The sequence below is a fragment of the Nothoprocta perdicaria genome, unplaced genomic scaffold, assembly GCF_003342845.1.
Source record: "Nothoprocta perdicaria isolate Ctin4 unplaced genomic scaffold, notPer1 scaffold_3, whole genome shotgun sequence".
NCBI classification, from domain to species: domain Eukaryota; kingdom Metazoa; phylum Chordata; class Aves; order Tinamiformes; family Tinamidae; genus Nothoprocta; species Nothoprocta perdicaria.
Window position 1 is genome coordinate 1,089,132 of NW_020455532.1, and position 22,647 is coordinate 1,111,778.

The 22,647-nt window shown below is 39.3% G+C and overlaps 1 protein-coding gene across 1 annotated transcript in view; it reads left to right on the plus strand.

Moving 5' to 3' along the window:
- Window positions 1-22,647, plus strand: part of RTEL1 (regulator of telomere elongation helicase 1) — a 40,909-nt gene that overhangs the window by 11,941 nt on the left and 6,321 nt on the right. Inside the window, exons 14-31 of the mRNA XM_026041911.1 lie at window positions 187-261; window positions 956-1,037; window positions 4,486-4,618; window positions 4,824-4,937; window positions 5,621-5,661; window positions 6,169-6,254; window positions 6,804-6,881; window positions 8,292-8,369; window positions 10,303-10,446; window positions 10,978-11,093; window positions 11,764-11,887; window positions 12,571-12,718; window positions 14,333-14,487; window positions 17,260-17,355; window positions 18,003-18,213; window positions 19,615-19,752; window positions 20,153-20,269; window positions 21,815-22,060. Coding sequence (XP_025897696.1) covers window positions 187-261; window positions 956-1,037; window positions 4,486-4,618; window positions 4,824-4,937; window positions 5,621-5,661; window positions 6,169-6,254; window positions 6,804-6,881; window positions 8,292-8,369; window positions 10,303-10,446; window positions 10,978-11,093; window positions 11,764-11,887; window positions 12,571-12,718; window positions 14,333-14,487; window positions 17,260-17,355; window positions 18,003-18,213; window positions 19,615-19,752; window positions 20,153-20,269; window positions 21,815-22,060 — 2,182 coding nt within the window. The remainder of the gene's footprint in view (window positions 1-186; window positions 262-955; window positions 1,038-4,485; window positions 4,619-4,823; window positions 4,938-5,620; window positions 5,662-6,168; window positions 6,255-6,803; window positions 6,882-8,291; window positions 8,370-10,302; window positions 10,447-10,977; window positions 11,094-11,763; window positions 11,888-12,570; window positions 12,719-14,332; window positions 14,488-17,259; window positions 17,356-18,002; window positions 18,214-19,614; window positions 19,753-20,152; window positions 20,270-21,814; window positions 22,061-22,647) is intronic.

A 22,647-nucleotide genomic window follows, 5' to 3' on the forward strand; every position in this document is an offset into this window, starting at 1 on the left:
TAAGAGTTACCTGTAAGGACGTGTTTATTCAGGGTTCTCTGTTTTTATTAAATGATAAAGGGGCAAGAAGATATGTTTAAGGTTAACACAGCAGTAACTTTTCTGGAGGTAGTTCTTAGTGCAAGGGCACGTTAGAGATTTTGCTCAAAACACTTGTTAATCTTTCTCTTTTTATTCTTTTGCCAGACAGTGTTCAGCATTGATCCTCCAGAAGGCACGATGGGTTTCATGCCATCCCGGGCCATATCCAAATACTACAAGGTATGGGGTGCAGGGTGTGCTCTGCAGTTCTCTTACGTGACATTTCATGTCTGTGCTTAGAGTATTAAAGAGTTAGACTGTGGACAGAGTAGCAAATTATGGTTTTGATCAGAAGGACGTGTAAGTTCTTAAAAATAAATAAAACCAAAGAACTGCAGTAAATCTAGGTTCTAAGGAAAAGGATAATCCAGATAGCAGTTTTAAAGTAAACTATTTAAAATGGACTAAGGAAAGTGCAGCAGGTGCAAGTTATTGGAAACTTCAACACATTCTGCTATTCAAGAAGATATGTGTTCTTTCAATGAACTAGTCTCTTCCTCACAAAGCCTGAGTTATTTGAATTTTTTTTGATGATGATGAAACAGATGTCTWCTGTCTTGTATAGATGAATTGTAATGCTAAGAACTGAGTTGTTGAAACTTGTTTTGGCCTGGTGGACAATGCCCATTTTTTTTTTTTAATTGGTGCAGTATGTCTGGTTAAATGGTGATACACTTCTCTGATCCTTGCTAGATATGTTATGAGTGATTGGAAACAAATTAGGAAAGAGATAACAAATAACATAGCCTTACTAGCACTATAAAATAACATTAGTTGGCCGTAACTACCATGATGACAGGAATGAACCCTATTGAGGGATGAAGTTCAAGTTCCTGCAGCAGTCTCTGGGAGAGCTGAATTGTGTTTCCTTCAGGTACACATCCATCTGGATAACAGTAATCAGAAGAAGAAACAAAGGACAGATCTCTGGAATTCATCGGCTGTAAAAAAACAAGGTATGAGAGTAGGCTGTACAGCCCGCTACAAAAATTGGATTGAACACTTCTTTTMTTGATTTAAATAAAAGAAAGCGATTGAAAAAGAAAACAATAGACCAAAGAAACAAAGAAAGCAAATTCTAATCTTCATTACTTTGCCCTTTTGAACAAGGAGTCTCTAGCAAATTATGCAATGCTGTTGCAGGCCTTTTCCTTAGGGAGCTTCAGGGCTGAACCCCYCTAACTGGGTTTGTCTGTATTGAGAAAATGCCCTTCCTCTTCAGCCCCAATAACACAACCCTGTCAGCTGGTGCTCTGACAGAGAGGAGRGGTCTCCAGAGCCTGGTTCGTATGCGTTGTAGATATGCTCCAAGTTCAGACACTCCCTTGATGGGACCAGCGTATTGGAGCATCATGGGGTTTGTTTGAGCTTATGTGTTTTTTGTGGTTGTTTTTGTTGTCGTGTGGGGTTTTTTGTTTGTTTGTTTGTTTCTGTGAAGAGACTTAAGGTTGTTGCATTGCCCTGGAGCCATCTTCCTCTTCATCAGCTTCCCCAGCGCTGCCATTGGCTGGCTCAATCTGAAGCTCTATAATGAATATATAATGTGCCAGAGAAATCAAGCTTGGGAATGTGAACTCTTAGCCAGAAATGCTGTGCCTGCTAACACCTTTGAATGTCATTATGCTCGCTGAGATACTGTCTTTAACTTCCTCAGTTCTTAAGGGCAGTGTCTCTTTGGTAGTTTCAGTCTCCTCTCTAGTTTTTGATCCTTCCCAGTTCGCCTGAGACTTCTCCCTCTCCCCTCTTTCCTCCACCTGCTTTTTTACCTCTCCTCTGCAACACTTGGTATCTGGAACTACCTCAATGTAACTGTGTTTCGGAACAACATATGTAAAGGGAAAGAAACTGCGKCCGAATCAAAGGGTTATCTGAAGGCCACCGTAGGGGACATCAAGCTGGGTTTTGTTCTTCAACATCCATTTCACTTTCCTTGTAAGTACAGTCAGATGGAAAACAAAACAGACGCGCTCTGATTACATAATAAGGATGTAGAAATTAATGGTAGGCTCTCTTTACCGAAGCCTCCTTCAGAGGATACTTTCCAAGGATCTTTGTAAATACTTGGCTTCGTTACTGTTTACTTAATTACATTCTCAAGAGTACTTAAATGAGTAAGTATTTGCTTCACAGAAGTTCTGTTTTTCAGGGACAAAACTTGAATGGGTTTCCACGAATTTAGTGTTTTTAGACATAATGTCCTTACTATGAAGTGTTCACTTCACCAGTGTGTTTCTGAATAGAAGCAGGCTGTTTGGTAATCTGCAGATACTGGTTTCCGGGGATATTGCTCAAACAAAGTTTCAAGTTACAGAAATACTTTTAAGTCGATTTTCCTATATCTATAGGCAGAGAAAGGTTAAGAAAAATACTTCATGCTTCATTGCATAATTTGAAAGATTTGTACACAAAAATAATGCAAAGCAGTTGCAGGATCCTGTGATTTAGTAGGGAACATGCTGATGCATTTATTTTTCAAATAAAAAGGTTATTTGCAAGTACTTGGGCAACAGATTTGTTGAGACTTGCACCATGTGCAAATGTAGCAGAGGCCAGACTAGACTGATGAAGTTTTTGGTCCCCTGTAGTTTGAATATATAGAGTATTGCATAGGGAAATGCAGACCTCAAGAATAACTCTTCTTCCTAAGATTTTCTTGAAATGATTCACTGGAGCATAGCTCTCTAGAACTGTAATTTGTGACAGGAGGTGGCCTAGCTTGCGGGAACTGATAAGCTTCTTGCCTTAGCTATCTGTCCCATGCCCGGATGCTGCTTACAAATGTGCCATTAAACTATGGTGGTTTTACATAAAGGTAAAATGCCATTGCTTTGATTTTGCTGTAAATCACCGCGTTGGCAACTGCTGGCAATTCTTCTCCCTGCAGCTCAGCAGTCCTTGCACCGAGGATGAAACAAGCTGCAGTGGAGACATACATTACATATCATCCCTACCATCCACTTTGTACGGTTCCTACTTGTCAGTGGGACCCYTCACACCAGATTAACGTTGCTATGCCTAAAGTCAAAATTGCAGAACTCCAGGCTGCAGGCAGATTGCAGTTCTAGCTTCTCCAAGACCAGTGCATTGGTGCTTGGCAAGCATTTTACAGGGTTACTGAGAAGGGTATTTCAAACAGAGTTCGTGAGGAAAAAATATTAATGTTCTCTTTGAGACTCTCCTATARCTTGGTGCAATTTGGAGTTTCTTCTGCTCCTAAGTGGCTTTGCKCTTGTTTGGATATTTACTGGCCTGCCCACATACAGATCCATACACTACTGTTTAAATGTAACATGCAGTCATTTTAGTGTGAATCAAAGATATCCAGAGTTTATTTAATTTTGGAATCTTAACTTTTTTAGAATCTGGATATCTTTGGCATGGATTTCTCCAAATGAGAGGGAAGAGGAAAAGCTAAAAATCATTGTTCTGTCTTGTAGTAGTAAGTGACTCATTTGGCACATAAGCCTGGGGATTTCCTGAAACTCTTTCCTGAAATGAACGTTTTGAAAACAAAGTTTAGAGTCTTTGAGCGGTGTGCTTTRAAAGACATGCATGATATATGGATGCTGTAGGTTTTTTCTATAATTAAATGAATCATGCAGAGCAGAATCCCCAAACTAGTGTTTCATTTGGCCGCCCTTGTTCTTGATACAGACGGCCGTTTCTGCCCCTCTTCCTTTTGCTGATGCGAGGCTTTGGGCAAGACCACCTGTGTTCTACCTATCAGCTGAGCAGTGAAAGAAATGACTAGTGCCACTTGCACATTTTTTTGTACATCCCTTGTGTTCATGGTTTTTGTTTTCCTAGATATTCGGTGGGGCATGTGTGTTTGTATCCTCATCCATAAATGTTTTGAGCAGAATTAAAGTATTTAGCAGTTGAGTCTGTGAAAGAAGAAAACTTACGGAAATGGGGATGTAATGCAGGATTTTAGCCTTTAAGACTTACTAAAGAAGTTGAATTCTTTTTTCAATCAAGATATTTTCAAGTAACTTCAGTTGCTAGTTCTTCATCTCAGTATTTTTGCAGGTCTTCTACCATGCTTCCCTTTCCARTTGCCCAGGAGAGCTGGAAAGGAACCAGTGGATGGATGGAGGAGTAAAGGGTTTTATTTCAGCAGCCTGACAGTTGCTGACAAAAAGCTCTCTTTTCTGCAACAATATTTTGACTAAGTATATAATTTACTTGGAGTGTCAGGTGTCAATGAACTTTTAAACTGTATTTTGAATGGATATAACAAATCGGAAAAGGACCAAATCAACACACGCTGTATTTGTGGGATTTTAGCTCTGAATGATAGCTTTCCACTTGCAGGAGTTCAGATGCTGCTATCTATYGTATGCTAGGCAGTCACTCATTCTGCAGTATACAGACTTGCTGCTTAGTGTTTTCTCTTTGATTCAGGAAAGACCTTGAGCTACTGGTGTTTCAGCCCGGGCTACAGCATGCATGAGCTCGTTCGACAGGGCGTCAGGACCATCATCCTCACCAGTGGGACGCTCTCCCCGCTCTCATCCTTCACCATGGAAATGCAGATGTAAGTATCTAGAGGTATGAGCGGAAACATTAGTGAAAATCCACARTCTGCCCTGATGGTGTTAGGCTTTAACTCAGAATTTTTATGTTTTAGGCTTTAGCTCAGAATTTTTATGTTCTGGACTGAAAGTGCAATAAGGAATAATTGAATGAATATGACTCAGATCTCACTTTGGCATTATGACTTGATGTCACTTGTTTTTCAGCCCCTTTCCTGTTTGTTTGGAGAATCCACACGTTATTGATAAGCACCAGCTCTGGGTCGGGATTATTCCCAAGGGACCTGATGGAACTGTGCTCACTTCTACTTTTGAAAAAAGGTAATGGATTTCCATAGGGAATGCTGATGTGAAGTTGTGGGTTCTAAAATTAACAGTTTTGTTTAAAGTAGAGAACCAGGGGAAGAAGCAAACTTGGGGCATAAAAAAAAAAAAAGGTGAAATTTCAGTCAGGACTGGAAGAAGCAGATAAATACTCTAGTCAGTATAGAGCACTACTGTATCACTGCTTTGTCAATGAAAAGTGATTCACTCGGCTTGTACCACCAGTAAATAGTAACGAAAGCAACCGAATTTTCCCCTTCTCCACCTCCCTGCAGTCTCGACACACCTAATTCATCAACTTTAGATAGTTGTAATATTAGTCACGGTTGGCAGCATCTTCAGGGTTTTTTTTTTTTTCTGGCAGAAATTTCATCCTTAATTTGTTAACATTAATCATAAAATCCATTAAAATTCATTACATATGGCTGCACATTTCCCCTTGCTAAATGCTGGTAATATTGAGGCTTCGATCGTCTTCAGTGCCGTAATTAAAATATTTAATGACAGCAGTATCACGTAGTCAAAGTAGTACCCACAAATATTGTGTCCTTGGTATAGGTGACTGCTACAGGAAGGAGGGTAGTGGAAGTATGGATATGCCATTTTAGATTGAAATTATCAAAAGAAGTCAATATATGTGAAAAATAAAGAAAATGATGTTTGATTTTTCTGCTTTGTAGGTTTTCYGAAGAATATTTATCTTCTCTCGGGAAGACGATTGGTAAGTGAGGTGTTTCAGAAACAGACTATTGCACAGGATTTCTGGAAATCTTTCAGAATGTGTCTGAAATGTTAAATAATCAGCTCTTGTAGAAATCATAACTGATTTTTGCATGCTGTTTGTTTAGGCAGCTGGTTACAGCAATTGCATGTGAAAATGAATGCAAATCCTTATTTGGTATTTCAAAGTTTTATTGCCAGTTCTTTTTCTTTGGACCAAAAATGGAGGCCATAACTGTGGTCAGAAAGATGCATGAGATGTTGCTGAAAAATAAGTCAAGCAAAAAAAAATCGAGGATTTCAAGAGGCCAATGCAATGACAAGGGTTTTTGAAGTGATTAAAGAAATTAACTTTTTCTGATGCAACAACCTTCATGCTGAGAAAGCAGCAAATGCTTTGGAGCAGAAAATATTAACCATGCTGGTGATTTATTTTTCCTCTACAGTCTATGCACTCTGTCTCAGGAGAAAAGCTCTGAATTAGATTCGTTTGTCTATCTTGTTGCAGGTAATCTTGTGCGCGTTGTACCCCATGGGCTGTTGGTGTTCTTCCCGTCATATCCTGTCATGGATAAGAGCCTGGAATACTGGAGAGTATGATGATTCTTCTGCCTTTATACATAGTTTAGCTGTGCGCTTCAGGTGGTGTATAGTTATGCTATCTRACCATGCTCATTAAAAATTCTTTGTTAATAAATAATTATAAAACGGAAAAAGTAAAATCCTAGGTAAGATTTCTTTTATTTTGATCACAGTACGCTGAATTGCAGTACTGTAGAAGTTAAAGCCTGGAAGAATCCTATTACACTAGTTCATTTGACCTCGGAGTTAATTTAATTTCGTATTGCAGGGTCAGTCCCTAGGATGTTGATGTTGGGAACTTGCACATTGGCGAGAAAATAAATGATTCTCACTTAAGGGCATTTACACGGAGAGAGATTTCAAGGAACTGTAATGTTTGAGTGATGCCAACTGCCAGGGACTTCCTTGGGTGGTTGGAGTYGGATGTTTCTGACCCATCTCTTCCTGTTTGGCAAGAGAGGAGCAGACTATGGGGAAAAGATGTAATGACCACTCTTGCAGGCATTTCTGGTATTTACTTGCTTTCACATGGATGTTTTTGGTGTCTTATCTGTTTAACAGGAGCATGATTTTGCTAAAAGAATAGAAGAAGTGAAGCCAATGTTTGTGGAACCAAGGAATAAAGGAAGTTTCACGGAGGTTGGTAATTTGCAGTACATATCTGTAACGCTTTCAGACATTGTGCTTAAATACCTTTTGTAAGATGCATTTGGTCGTGAACTGCCTATTCCTAGAATAAAAATCAAAAGCTCTGAGCAGGTAATTCTTCCATCCTTCATTTCACTCTTTTCGTTAGATGTGCAGGATATAATCTTCATTTGAAATCCAGTGATGCAACAGCTGCTACTATAACATACATATATATTGAGAAGTTCACTCAAGTACTTGTCATTTTTGAATGTTCTGTGGGCCATTTCCTTCCAGCGTCTTGTGCTTTGGGTTTTTATGGATTTGTGCAGTACAGGTTTGATTAAGGATACTTTTAAGTACCAGATTGGTACCAACTTTATGCAGTGGTTATTGTCAGTAGAGGTCTACATCTGTTACRGGAAATGTTTGTGTGTTCAGGATTTCTCCTTAATTGTGCAGCAGTAAATGCTAAATTACCACTGAAATGGGAAGTCCTTTAGGGACTTTTGAGTATGTTTTTATATGTGAATCTTTAAAATTTAGTATTTCGTACATTTACTGTTTGCAATGGAAACCAATGAAAGAGAGAGAGGTTTGGACTTTCTAGGAAAGAAAGGTCAGTTTTCATTACYCATTTAAATAACTTACACTTAACTTGCCACTGATATCTTTATAATTTAGAGCATAGCACATTTTGAATTGCTGCTGCTTCTATAAAGATGGACACTGACACAGATATATATTCTAAGGCACCTGTGTGAGCCACACTGGAAGATGTGGGTAGGATTTGTTTCCACTGAACAGCAGCAAGGCACTTCATRTGTTTTATTCTGTCAGTGAACTAGAAGGACGCCCTCATCATAAATTCTTGTTCTTTTGGATTTTCCCTTCTATCTTTACTGCAGGGTCAACATTGATTTTATGTGTTGGTCACTTCACTAAAACCAAACTTCTTCACAGGCACAAATGTCTGTCTGCTTTTGCTTTCTCTGGCTGCCAGTRAATCATATGCTGTTGAATATTCATTAAAATTCTGTCCCAACTTCCTAAGTCTTTGAAACTCCCCTACTTTTCCTGCCTTTTTTTTCTTGTTTACTTAGAGTCTCTTTTGCTTGTGTCTTAGAGTAAATAATATCTTTGAATTGTTTTCCTGGGCTGGCTTTTTTTACTCAGTAATTCATCATTTCTTTCATATTTACCCAGAAGTATTCTGGGTTTCATTGTAATGTGAGAAGCCATTTGCTTATCGAAATCTTTACATTTACACTTCTGTTCCAGCAAGGAAAATGATACTAAGCCAAATTAATCAGATTTTTGGATCTCGGTGTGTGAATCAAATCGATTTAAATAGATTTCTATTCCTCCATATGTAAAGGATAATTCCACTGTTACTCCTACTTAAGCTAGTTTATCTTTTAGGTCATGGATGCATACTATGATAAAATTGCCTGTCCGAAGTCCAATGGAGCTGCTTTYTTGGCAGTATGTCGGGGGAAGGTAATGTAACAGACCATTTATAATCTCTGAGATAAAATTATAGAAGTGATAAAAGAAAACAGCTTTGTTTTCAATTTGAGAGCTATATTTATATTCCATAACTCTAGTTATAGGTAGAAGAAGCAAGAGAAGTGTGATGTCCTCGAGCATTTTCACATTTATTATCAATTATATACATCTTTCAAGGGATACATCTGTGTGTTTCTTGAAGGGGATGAGTTTCAAAGATGTTTTATATTTCTWATTGGCAACTCCTGCAGTTCACTGGAAGAAAAAAAAAATTTGGAGGACATTTAACAGAAGCATCTGTGTTTAATCCCATTAGAACCATGTTGCTGGAAACTATAAATAGCTCTTAATTTAAGAGATGGCATTTATATCAAGTTCAGGTCCTCTGTGAACATTTAATGGCCTTTCAGTTACATTTTCCAGTGTTTTATAAATTGATCTGTTACCAGTGGAAGTATTTGCAGGGTCATAAATTACTCTTACAGCCTTTGTGCTGCCTGCTTCTGCCTAGAGCCTGCCAACAGAAACTTGACTCAACTTTTTGTTGCACCTCTAGTCCCAATTTCCAAACCAGCTGTTGGATCAATTAAGGAATAACACAGCTCTTGTTGGGTGGGACTCGGTGAGTAAGCCTGTCCCTCTGACAGCAATATATTAGCCTCAGAGGCTGTGGAGAGATCATGGCTTTTAATAACACAAGGTTTAAGAACAGACTATTTAGATTAGTATAGCCAAAGGGTGCATGACTACAARTCTGGAAATCCTCCAAAAGATAAACCAACGAAGACATGTTACCGAAAGCTACCTAAAGCTCAGCTCCCTTTCAGCTGAGCCTTCAATGTAACTTCTCAAGATGTAGTTTAGCCTTTAGGTTCCCAGTAGGTTCTAGCAAGCGTTTTTGTTCCTTGAAAGAAACAGGAGTACCAATACTTTTCAGAAGAGAAGAATTCCATCTTAGTTGCTCTAGGGTTTATAAACATAAGGGATTTGGTGAATTAGACCTCTGTGTAGGAGTTGCACTGCCTTTCAGAAGTTAATTTTTATGTGTGAGCGTGTGTATCTTCCATCTAAACTGGTTCTTTTACTAGCTGGAGGGACCTCTTTTTTTCTGTGCCCAAGACAAAATGTCCATAACTACAACCATATGACTGCTGGCTTCAGCTGGATTGGGAATAGCTTCCCAGAGCATCCTGTGATCATGCTCCTTTTTGGCGCTGGTTTCAGCAGGCCAGAGTTGGTCATTTACCCATCGCTACTTGTCACACGTACATAGGTGTTGGTGCAGCTGTGCTAAATGATTCAGCTGAGGAAACAAMCCCCCTTTTTTCTCCCGTATTATTTTTCAGTCCACTCAATTCTCTGAGCTTGTTCAGTTCACAAGCCGGGTGGCCARCACAGCATGGGACGTGCTGCAGAGGCACGAGCGAGTGGTCAAAGAGAGGGAGAACTGCTTGAACTGATGTAAGCAGCACAGCTGGTGAATATGACATTATAGTCTGGTGGTCTCTGAGCAGATTTCTTCCATTATTCCTTTGAAAAGATACTGTGAATTTTTTATTATATATTATTTTTRCCATATTCTTACTGAGTCTTCTTATTTGGAGCATGGAAGGATTAGAGAGTATTAACTGAAATTTAACACATCGCTTCAGTGCAACTATTCTGCTCATATAGTAGTAAGACACAAATAAAGTAATGTTGTTGCCTTAGGCATGCATTATCGGGGCCTCTTAGGAGAAAAAAAATAAAGCTTAAGTCTTGCCATAAAAACAAGAGATCTAGTTGAAACCTGTTTAATATATTTACAAATGACGCTTGGCTAAGGATTTAATGTCATGAAAGGGGAAAAAAACAGCCCAAGATGTGCAGACTCACTCTGTATCACTTCAATTCCTGTTGGTAAAGGATAACGCTCTCCCTTCAGGCTAGTGAGGGCCTGGACTTTGCAGACATGAATGGACGAGGAGTCATCATTACTGGCCTCCCATTTCCTCCTCGTATGGAGCCAAGAGTTGTTTTGAAGATGCAATTCCTGGATGAAATGCGGAGAAGTGGGGCAGGTGCACAGGTAATACAGGTCAACTTTTCAGTGTTGACTATTTGCTGATTTGTTTTGTCAGCATTTCTGCCTCTTGTCTCTGGTATAGAGGCTCAAAAAAAGAAGTGTATTTAAAGTTTCAAAGACTTTTGTGTGCCTGTGTTGTCTTTGAGGGACCATTTTCACCCAGAAAGAGGCTGGGCAGCAAGCCTTGCCTGTGATAACACTTGCTTGACCTCTCTATTTAATATTCTTCAGACAAGAAAATAAGTGGCATTATAAATTGTTCGTTGTCCTCAAGGATAGCTGCTATGTAATAAATTTGATGAGTTTAGTACCAAAGCTGTAAATAGCTCCTTAGGTTGGATATTAGTACTTGAGTTTTCACTGTCCCATAACTCAGCTGATATGTTTGAGTGAACCTATATTTACTTTTCCAGCCTTTTAGAGATGAGACGGTCAARCTTGGTTACATTTTCTAATGATTTGGAAAGAAATATGTGCTACGTGGAGGATACCTTTTATCTGCTAACTAACAGGTCTTTCTCCYACCTACTGTAGTACCTCTCTGGGCGCGAGTGGTACAGCCAGCAAGCTTCCCGGGCTGTTAACCAGGCCATCGGCAGGGTCATCCGACATCGCCAAGACTACGGGGCCATCTTCCTGTGTGACCAAAGGTGAAAACACATCTTTATAGCCCATTTGTGTTTTGTATGTAAATGAGCCACTCTCGAGGAGATTACAGTTCAAAAGTAGATACATGATCTTATAAAACAGGCCAGGTAACAAATTACTCCCCTACAATAGTCCAATTGTTATCTGCTGATCCTAGAATATGTTATCTTGGATCTGCAGAAAGATACTGATAATATTAATGTAAAATAACCTGGTTTGTCAAATTTATAGGTGTGTGTTTCTTTATACAATTAAGTGCCTGCTGTAATTTAAGGTTTTTATGTTTCCCTCTCCTTTGAGAAGGCAGTCAACCAAACTGCAGTTTGGGAGGAGTAGAATGGAGGAAAGATTCTAAGAACAACTGATAATTTAGTAACCTTCTAAGTAGCTCCCCTTTCAGTGGGGAACCCCGACTCTGGACTGTGACCACAGCACAGTTCAGTGCTAATTTTGTACACTTAAAGATTTTATGAGAAGGAGATATGGATCGGATGATTACACAGTACATACTGTTAACAAAGCCCTGTTCTTTTGAGTGCAGGTATCACCCCTGTTGTGGATACTGTGCAGTTAAAGTTTTCTTACTATTCCTTTTAGACCCTAATTTATCATTTGTTTAATACACTTGGCCACCTAGCAAAAATAAGTCTCTCCTCGTTGAATCCTACACAGATTCACAACTGGTGATGTAAGGGACAAGCTACCTTCATGGGTCCGCCCTTATGTGACGGTTTATGACAACTTTGGGCATGCAGTCAGAGGTGTCTCTCTCTTCTTCCGTGTTGCTCAAGATATTGTAAGTGTCCTTAGAATTTTTTTCTTGATAGTGTTAGAAACTGGGAATACTAAGCCATGAGAGCCACTCTGTTTGGAATATCATGTTGCATTGGCATAGCAAGAACCAGATGCCAGAAGCCAGTCATATTAGAAATAATTCCAGACCTGTTAGATATTAGGACTAACTTCTAGGGCAAATTCCTGGGGCATGAGGGATTCTTCCCTTCAAAATGAGAGATTAAAATTAGACAAAACAGTTAGACTCAGATGACTTCCTTGAAGATGCTTTGGCCAAATACCAGTTAGTCAACATAATAAGTTGCAGATGAATTAGACTGAAKGATTTAATAACCTTTTCCGATGATAAATGGGAATTTCATGGTAAACAAGAACCACAACCTAATATATTTTGATACTTTGGAGGGATAATGTCAGGAAGCAATTGTTCTGCATAGTGACTTGGCTGCTCTGTTACACAGGCCATTTTGTGCTCTACACTTTATATGTCTATGTCAGTTTCCAATTATTTTGTCCTGTTGTCAGAAAACATAAATCCAGAATACTTAATGATCTCAATAACAGTTTTGGGGGGGGAAAATAGGATAGCTTCAGGTTGCTGCGGGGATCTTCAGTTGCAAAGGGAGTAGTTAATGCATGGAAGAGTAGCTTTTGCCAGCTGTAATGTTTCTAAACTGTTTGCAGATGCCCCCACCCCTGCCACAATGCCCATCTGCTGCTGCCCTAAGGGAAGGGGAAATGGCACCATCCGCTTCATCTGACCAGGCACAATTCGTGAGCAAAGCCAAGAAACTGGATGACCATGTTCCAAGTTTGAAGAGGAAGAGAGCAGGTTGGTTTGGGTACTCGTGGGTATCCTTCTGTTCAGTCTTGTGTAAATTTGCTCTAAACCAAACCAGAAAAGGTTGGACTGGAACTGGCTGAAACTGGAGCAAACTGGAAGCTGAATTGGARCAGAAAGGAAGGAAGATGCAATGACTGACATAGGCTGATCAGAGGGGGCATAGCGTAGCATTAGAGACCTGGGGAACCACTTGGGGACTACTGATCAAAGAAAGTGGTGAAACCTGAAGGTGTGCCCTGCAGAAAAGGAGGCATTCAGTGAAATATGAGGTAGTTTAAAATATAGRAGCTGTAAGACAGTTTCTGAACAGCACTGCTTTTCCTATTCCTCTTCCATCTCRTTGTACAAATGACTCTCTTACACAATGATCTGACTAAAATGATAGAGCACGTTGACCTCAAAAGAAAACAGTGTTTTAGTATTTATGGTGAGCTAATGCCAAAGAGTGAAGTGTTTCTCGCATAAGAAACTCTTGCAGAATGTTCCACTCTGGATCACTCCTCCTTACTGAACAGAACAACAAAGTTGAATTTAAAACTATGGTTTGAGAAGAGTTGCAATTGAGTGCAAGGGCATGATTTCATTGCATCTAAACCACTGTGACTGCAGGCTGTCACTGCAAGGGTTGACTGGGCCAACAACCTTTTTCTCTTATTTCCAACTGTGCTCTTTCCCTTGGGCTGAATTTATCCATTGTGTAAGTACTGGTTGAATCGAACCAGCTTGCTAAACCATTTACCCTTCATCCACAAGGTTCTTAGATCCACCTCAAAGATAGGGTGGAAAGCGAGAATGAAGCTGGAAGGAGGAAGCTGCATAACCTCTAATACTGGTTTCCAGATGCACTGCATTAGCTGTAACATCAAATTGCATGCAGCCTTAATTTTTTGCCTGAGTGCTTTGTACTGAATTTTAAATTKTAGTACACTTCCATTCTTTTCAAAATAGTGAGTTTTTGTAGCAGCTGTCTATGTTTGGAGTCATTCCACGAAAAAAGAGGAAATATATTTTAAAGAAAGTGCCTTCTGGAAGTAACAAACTATACTGATTGAACACTACCAACAGCTTGAAGTTCTGATATTTGAATTCAAGTATATCTGARCCCTAGAGAGTGGGAATATACATATTCTGGAGAGATGAGGTCACAGTATCTTATAGGASCTAATACTGTGAGATTGTAGGCTTTAAAAACTGTATGATTTTTTTAAACACGTTTCACAAAAAGGCCATTTAAAAGCAGGAACTCAATTTTGGGGGAATGCATAAAAATACAGTGGTTAAACACAGACAGGGGTGGCAGTAAGTTTGTCTGTTTTTAGGTTTTTTGGTGGGKAGGGGTGGAGTTTGGGTGGCATTCTAGCCACCAGATTGTGGTAGCAAATGCTTGAGCTATTTTGGGAGTGGTTAACCAAAATAAGCTTTTCAAACCAGATAATACAGTTCCCCTCAAGATGTGGGAGATGGGGTAAACCAACATATATTTGTGGATTGGGATTGCTACCTTTAGTCCTGAGACAATTAAAATAACACAGAATGCAGGAGCTCATGTGTTTTTTTGTTTTGGTTTGAATTTTTTTGACCTGTTTTATGCGGGGATGTCAGTAAAGGGARATGCAGCGTCCAACCTGTGCACAGAATATGAGCAAGAGCTGGTCTGCCCTAGAAAGCAGTGCAGTGGACTCTTGGACGCCCTGGAGCGTAACGAGAAGAGCCGTGAGGATGCAGAGGAGGAAGATGCCTTGCCAGGAGAGGAAAAGGTAGGGAAAATGCCTTGAATACTTGCTTTAGAGTAGAAGCTGAAAGTAAAATCAGTTTGGCATTAGCTGACAGRTACCAATTCAATTCCCATTCGGAGGAAAAAAAAGGTTATAACTGAGCTAAACAAAAGGTCTGTTTGGTTTTTACTGCATGAACAACAGATACACACTTGCCTTGTGCTTTATAATAGCAGAGCGTGTAGATTGCTGAAAGTTAGCCACATTCCCTAGAGTGCAAAGAGCCTTAAGTAAAGAGGTTATTAGTATGCAGTTCTTCCCTTGTTGAGTAAGTGAACAGATAATATATTTTTTTATAAAGGGGAAGAGGAAAAAAAGAGGGTAGAAATGGCTATGAATGAGTTATAATCTGAACCACAAGAGATCTGCTATTTCATTATGAATAACCAAGTTTGTGTTGGCTTTCTGTTCCCTTGGAGTTTCTCATACCTTGCTGACTGGACTGTTTTTCTCTTGCCTTCTCAGTCTCTGCAGGTGGGTGTTGGTGAGGTAGCTTCCTTACCTGGTTATCGGCAGCAGGGCTGGCTGACTGCTGGCTTGCAGGTTCTTTGGTCAGCAGCTTGTTTTGTGGACTCTAGGAACGCCTAGAAGAAAACTGCAGCATCCCTAAGCCATCTAATTACAGGAGAGATTTACAAAGGGAAGCATGGAGATGTAAGGAATATCTAGGGAATATTTAAGGGCCTAAGAGATATGGATGTAGGGATGTGAAAATGCACAAGCTTGACAAGGTAGAGAATGTTTATGTTATGTCATTGCCTGAGAAATCAACTTCATTGCCTACAGGCAGCCTAAACATTCATAGTGAAAATATCAGTTTTATTCTCTGGAAAGCCTGACCTATCTCCCAGGACCCACTAACTCGACTGCAGTGTCATTTCAACACAGCTGTACTTTTGGGACGTGTTCAGCACTTTGTCAAGCCAGATAAACAGATGGGTCTAAGGGCTTGACAATGAGTCATCTCCTTTTCACTTGCTGATGTGACATTACTGCTCATCTCTGACTTAGAGGATTCTCCAGTCATCCTGTGTTGCACCTAAATTGGTGCTAGGGCTCTGGGGAGCACAGTCTGGAGACACCCAGTGTGCCTGAGGGAGCCAGATTTTGTTCTGAAGTGATGAACTAATGTTAAGAACTGATAGATCTAGACTGATAACATGGTTGATGTGCTTTTTTTTTGTTTGTTTTTCCTAACTATCCATCACAGCATCTCTGTCACCAGCTTTATCCAGGATATGCTGAAACCATATTCCCTAAATGCAGGTGCAGTCATTCTCCAAAAACAAAACAAAAACCCTAAGTGCAAGAAAYAGGAATGATTTGACCTTGCCCTCGATCAGTTTTCCATTTGAGATAAGCTCCGTGGAAGCCCATCTTTCAGAAGCCCAGTGTCTTCTGGATTGTCCTATTGAAGATGGTGCTTTCACCTAGCCACGGTTAGGAGGATGCCCCTGTTTGAGTTCCTGACTTGCAGGCATCTACCAGTTTGATTTACTGCTCGTATTCCACTTCAYTCTGTTACGTGGTGTTTAAGTAAAATTATATTTAAATGGTCTGCATGTTTCTACGTATCCTGCGCAGACTTGTCTGGAATTTAGTGTCCTTGCTGTATTAAAAGTTCACTGAAATCTGTGTTTCTGATGTGCAACTGGCTCTACAGACGAGCAAATCTGAAGTCCCTTGCTTGGATGTTTGGGTTATTTTGGGACGACTTTTTCTTTTTTTTTAATGTTTGTGTGTTTTTTAATCCTAGATCTGAACCGTATGATCTGAATAGAGGTGCTGAGCAGTCGTAGTGGGATTGAGGGATATCTATGTTTTGCTTCTTCCTCATGCAAATAAACAGCACTATTTACCAAAAACACTGATGATCACCGATTTGCTAAGAAATTCTTTTGTTGGGCAAGAGCAATCACTTGGCATATCCCTCTTTCTCAAGAGGCGTGTAGAAACCAACAGGCAATATGGGGCTATCCCATGCTTCATCTGTTACTCAGATGGTTATTTTTTAATAGGGTTGTTACTGGCTTGTGCTAGTATTGGACACTCTACTGTTAAGCAATTCCACTCCTTCTTGCTTATGCTACCTCACTTCTCTTTGGGGCCTCTTTGTATATTCATATTCCCAGTCAATGCAGTGCAAATGCAATTCTTTGCTGCTAGGAGTGGGAGATGCCAAAGAACTTATGAAACTACAAATATTTCTACTCCTGTCCCATCTGGTAAAAATACAAATATTTCTACTCCTGTCCTATCTGCCCTGGTAGATGCCAGACTTCTTGGACTTCCTTTGTCAGTATGCGAAGAAACGCCCTGAGGTGAGATTTCTTCCCAAGAGAAGTACTTCCAGACAGGAGAGTGAAGAGTTGTTATGTGGGGAATCACTCTTACATATGTGTTCAGCCACACATGCTCATCCTGAAGTAGTTAACCCTTAGACCAGGTTGCTTAATCAGAATTTGCACTCTAAGGATAAACTTTGCCTTCAGTTTCCTCTTTTCTGAAATTGTCCAGTAAGTGATCACCTTTGAGAAACAGCTAAGTACCCTGAGATCTATTGCACTCATTTAGCTGGATTTTTTTTTTAATCTGTTGAATTTTTATGGCAAGCAGGAATAGCAAACTTTATTACAAGAAATGATTAAGTGGAAAGTAACTTTGAAAAGCTGCTATTATTATTATTATTATTATTATTATTATTATTATTATTATTATTATTATTATTATTATATCTTCCTCCCATCTTTCCAGGCACAGCGTCTGTCAACACTGTCCCTTCAGTACGAGAAGAGATTAACAGATGAGCAGAAAGGAGGAAGGAAGAAAATAAAGCTAGTCAGCAATCGGGTATGTGTTTTTATGCACATATGTCAACCCTTAGAGTATTGAAGCTGCAGAATGTAGTAACTCGAAATTTCCAGGCAGACACTGGTACCAGTGCAATTATATCAATCCCCCACAAATGTAAGTGTCCAACTCTGCATATCTGAAATCTATTTCTATCCTGTTCAGGTCGTGGGGCTGGATAGTGTGCTTTTTAATCGACTGTAGAGCCTCAAAGAGCACAGCTGAGCAGTTGTGCTTGYGAAGGTGGTCACATCCTAACCCTATATGTGGGTTTCTGTTGTGCATTATGTTTGCACTTGTGTGTTATAGTTGTATGCTGTTTTTCAAAGATGATTCAGAACCACGGGTAATTCATTACACAGCTTGCTGCTTGAATCTCCTGCTTCAGATACCTGTGCAGGTTTTTTCTTTTTAGATAAATGGACATTACYGGGAGAAGAGCTCCCACTAGATTTGTGTTTCTTCCGTGGCATTGAAGTTCTTGGATTTCTTTTCAGAAAATAGCACATGGGGACATGCTTTTCTGGATGGTGACCATTACTGCATGGGACATGCTAACGTGTTGGTTGAAAGCATTGCTTTGTGTTAAGTGCATTCCTTAAGTCTCAAATCATCCTATTTACTAAAAAGTCTTCCTGTCTTTTCAGCAAACAGATAAGATAGTAGACCAGACTGAACCAACAAAGGCCAGGGCTACATCATACATTGCAACAGTGAAGGAAACCTTAAGCCAAGAAAACTATGATCTCTTCTCAAAGGCTCTTCAGCACTACAAGAAAACAGATGACTTCAATGCTATGTTATGTCAAATGAGCTCCCTTTTTATAGAGGATCAAAAAAAGCATGTCTTGCTGCGAGGTATTATGACTTCTCTGGTAGCTGTATGACCAAGCCTTTGTCTTTTAAATAGTTGTCTTTGTTTCACAAGGAAATATTTTACCTTTGAAGTAAGGATTGATCAAGATGATAATTGTTGATGTTTGTCAATTTATATTGCCTCATTGTAGAGCAAGTGCGTTACCAGTCTAGTTATCACACCCTGGTTTGCTTAATAATTCGCCTAAAATAGAGTAGCTACATCCCATGGAAAAAATGTGTTATTTTAAAATCATAAGTATAGCTTATTTCCTGTGATTTAGGAGGTAAGATGAAGAGTATGGTTGTGAGGAGTTGGATATATGCATTGAGAAGAGTTCAGTGTTAAGACAGCAAGTGTACAGAATAACTACATAAATTTTATATTTAAATAATGGTGAGTATGAAGTAAATGAGTGTAGGCAAATGTAGCTTTATGGATTTACCTGCTAGTTGCCTGGATTTTTAAGAAGTGTGTTGAGAGGAACGTAGATTCCCACCAACATTTTAACAATGAATTTTTTCTCTGATTTTTCCTTTTCCCCTTAATTTGGTCAAATTGGCTTTGGAAAGAGGAAGGGAGCTGTTTAAYTAGTGAGAAAGAAGAGTGTTGCCATTGCTGAAAGTCAGCACTTCTGTTGACCTGCCARCATTTCTTTTCAATAGCTGATGCTCTGTGATAATAGTGCACACATTACAGCATTACAGCAGGAAACCAGAGCAACTGCAAATCCCATGAAGGAGCCAAGACAGATTTTTCTGGCTTCTATCAACTGAAAAAAAAATCAAAAAGAAAAGCCATTTCTGTAAATGCCTCTAAATTAAGAGATGAGAAGCTCCCTGTAAGTACTTAGCACTAATAGCAGCCACAATTTGTTTCCCCAATATATCTGTCTTACTGTATAAATAAGAAAACTTCTAAAAACCAAATTAAGGTAAAAGTCGGAGTCTAGATTACAAAAGCGACGGGTACCTGAAGTCTAAAGTTCATTTGACTTGTAGTGACATTTAGGCTAGTGGTAAGCAGCCAGTTTACAGTGGAGTAATATGAGCAGTAAAATGAACTGCAGGCCGTTGTTTTTCTTTGCAACCTGCCTAACTGAATCCTTTGAGCACCACAGTTTGTGGGGTTGCTTGCTTTCTTTTTTGCAAGTACCTGTTTCACAGATAGGTAAAACTACTTACATATTTACAATAGAAAAAATACAGTTACAACCTGCAGTTATTGCAGGAAGACTGAACTGTATCTAACTGTACCTTTTAAGTGTGGTTATTGTATAAACTACTAGATAATTTTATTTATCTGTACTTCTTGAATTTTCCTTCTAAGAAACCTTGCTATCATAAGTGTCTCTGCTGTTTCCCTATTGTGGACTGATCTATTTCCCCTCTGTTTAATGAAAGAATTTTACCAGTTTGTTCGACCTCAACATAAAAAGCAGTTTGATGAAGCTTGTTGTAATCTGACTGGAGTGGGCTGTGGCTACAAACCTGAGCACAGCCTCCGGCGAGAGCAGCGAGAGATACCGGCCAGCAAAACAGGTGAGAAGTTTATTTCCAGCACCGTGCAGGCTGCTCTGTCCTTTGGGGGACTGTGGCCAGTCGCACAGCAAGACGCATCTAAGATACAGGAATGTCAGATTGGAAAGCAGTTTTGATTAAGCAAAATTGAAATAAGTAGCTAAGACTCCAAAACACGAAGAAACAGACATGTTCTGTACACAAAAGTACAGAAGAGAGGGCAGTCATGTCATTGCAAAGCTTGTGAGGTCTTTGAAACACTGGAAAARTAGATTATAAAAAAGCAGGGTCTTGTCTCTAACCTCTCTTACCAGAGGAATATATCTGTATCTCGAAGTATAGCGTGACACACCTGGAACACAGAATGATGCTTTTCATTCTTCCCTGAGGTCTCTGTTAATGGACTGATCTGATTTAACAGCAGAAAAGCAGAGCCAGCMGAAAACCACATTCTCCAAGGACTCCTGCACTCAGCTAGACCCCGGGCTCCACTTGAACAAGGGAGGATTCCACCTAGCAACAGGACTCAATAGTGCAGGTACACCTCGTGGTAAATAAAAGCATAATTCCAAGTTAATATATACTGTGTTTTATTGTGTCGCTTTCTGGTCCCTAGCAGAAAATTTACAGTGTTTTCTGCATTCATATARCACAAGTGTACATAATTTCTGCATGCACCCTCTAATCTTATACTGTCCAGTGTTTCCTTTTGAAAATCAAAGGTCAATTCTGATTTGATTGCATGATCTTCCTGAGAATATGTAGGATATTTTTCTAAATATTTCTAACAAAGAAACAAGTAGGGTAGTTACCACTTAATTCATTAAATTTTAATTTGCTGGAATCATTTCTTTGTTTTAATTTTCCTGACTGATTTTTTTCTATGGAAAAGGATTATATCAGCTTAGATTTACCTTCCTTAGGGAATAGAGAGTAGCCTGAAGCTAATCTTGTCTTTAAAAAAAAAAAAAAAAAAAGCTTTCAGTTTTTCTTGGAAGGCTTTAAAAGCTTTTCAGGTATGAAACCATGCTGTTTATTTGGATTTATTTTCCTTTTTTTTTTTTTTTTTTTTTTTTTTTTTTTCTTCTCTCTGTATTTTAAAGGCATCTGAATAAAAATAGGATCTTTGGAAATATCTTTGTCCTGAGATTGCTTTTCATTGAAATTTGTTTCTAATAAAAATAATTAAGGGAATTATAGCAAGAAATGTATTATGTGACTCATTCCCTATGTACATTGTGCTCCTCTAGTAGTGTTAGAAAGCTGTATGGTATGTACAGAAGTTACTGATTATAAAGTTAACACCATGTGTCTCCTCTTTCAGTTACAGGACATGTAAYGGAGTCCATCTTTTCAAAGTAATTTGTTATCTGTGGCAAAGAACAGAGGTCTAAGCACAAAAAGATGTGGCTCTTTAATTTAATCAATTTCCTGTAGCATAATTCTCTATATTTGTGTGATTTAATATGCAAACCACAACCTTTTCTCTTAAAATCCACAAGCAACTTTTCTGTGCTGACATCTGCTTGGAGGTTAGCAGGATGTGCTTAACTGCTCCTATTTAATTGTACTATTTCATTTGTTATTTTAGACTAGTAATTTGAATGTATGCTTTCCCATCTGAATAAATAMTGCCTTTTCCCCTTTCTTAATAAGGAAGGATAAATCTACCATTAAATTCAGTCTCACCATTTACTTTCCCATGTGGCAGGCCAGCCTAGTTGGCTAAGCCAGCTATTTGTAATGCTTCTACTTCAAAGAAATGCAGTACTAAATGTTATTTTTGCTGACCTCCATGCACAAGTGGGTTTTTTGTGACCTTTTGTCATTCCTCAGGGACACATTTCTCTATTAAAGCAAAGCGCAAGGGAATTGTGAAGGTTCCAGAAGGATTCCGTGGAATAAATTTGTCCAGTCCTGTTGGCAGGAGCAGGACTTGGCTCTGGCCAAGGCCACGTCAGGTTGTGCAGACATTACTGCTTTAAAATTGCTCTGCACCGCCCTGCTCCATGTGGAGAGCAACACATGGATGCAAAGGGCTCGTTCCCTTCCAAGAGCTGCTCACGTGGATTTTGTCTCCTAGGGAAAAATCCCAGCCAAGCCCCAGGGAAAGATGCTGAAAAAGCTTCGAGCTCCAGGAGAGATGATCACCACCAGGTGCTGAGGGCTAYGTATCTCAAGGATGTGAAAAAGGCTTTGAATCAAAGCTCCTACAACCGTTTCTATGAAGCATTGCTGGCTTACAAGAAGACAGATAACTATGATACCATGGTATCGGTGATAGCGGCCCTCACCACCGAGAGGCCTGAAGACTTTCATCTCCTGCAAAGTAAGGGACATGAAATGCTTTGTATTTAATTCAAAAGAAGATACAGGTGCTGTGTTCTCTTGTAAGCACTGACCCCTCACTYGTTATTTGAAGTTAGCTTGAAAACTCCACTTTTTTGGATAAGCTTTCAGCATTGGCAAAATATTTGTGCCTGTTTTGTTTTCAAGCCGAATAGATGGAACCAGCTGTAGTATACGTAATGTCATTTAAGATTGAAAAATGGCAAAGTTATATTTCTTCTGCATCTCCAGTTTAGGAATTATCTTCTTTAAAATAATACTTAAAACTGGGATAAGACCTCAGTAACTCCAGTCCTAGCCTTCAGTCGAGCCTTCRCTCTGATGAATCAATCTGGCTTGATTAAGAGATGTCTCCATCAAGGAAATATTACATGTGCAATGTAAAATGTCAGTTCCACCTTCTCCCATGTCTCATTTGTAGGAGGTTATGCATAAGGCACATGCTGGGAAATGCTGAAATGATTTCCCCTGTTCTCTGCAGGAAATGATAAATATTTTATTGGTCTAGACCAACAGACTGGTCAAAGACTCATCCAATTTTTAGAAAACAGTTTTCTGTACTGCATA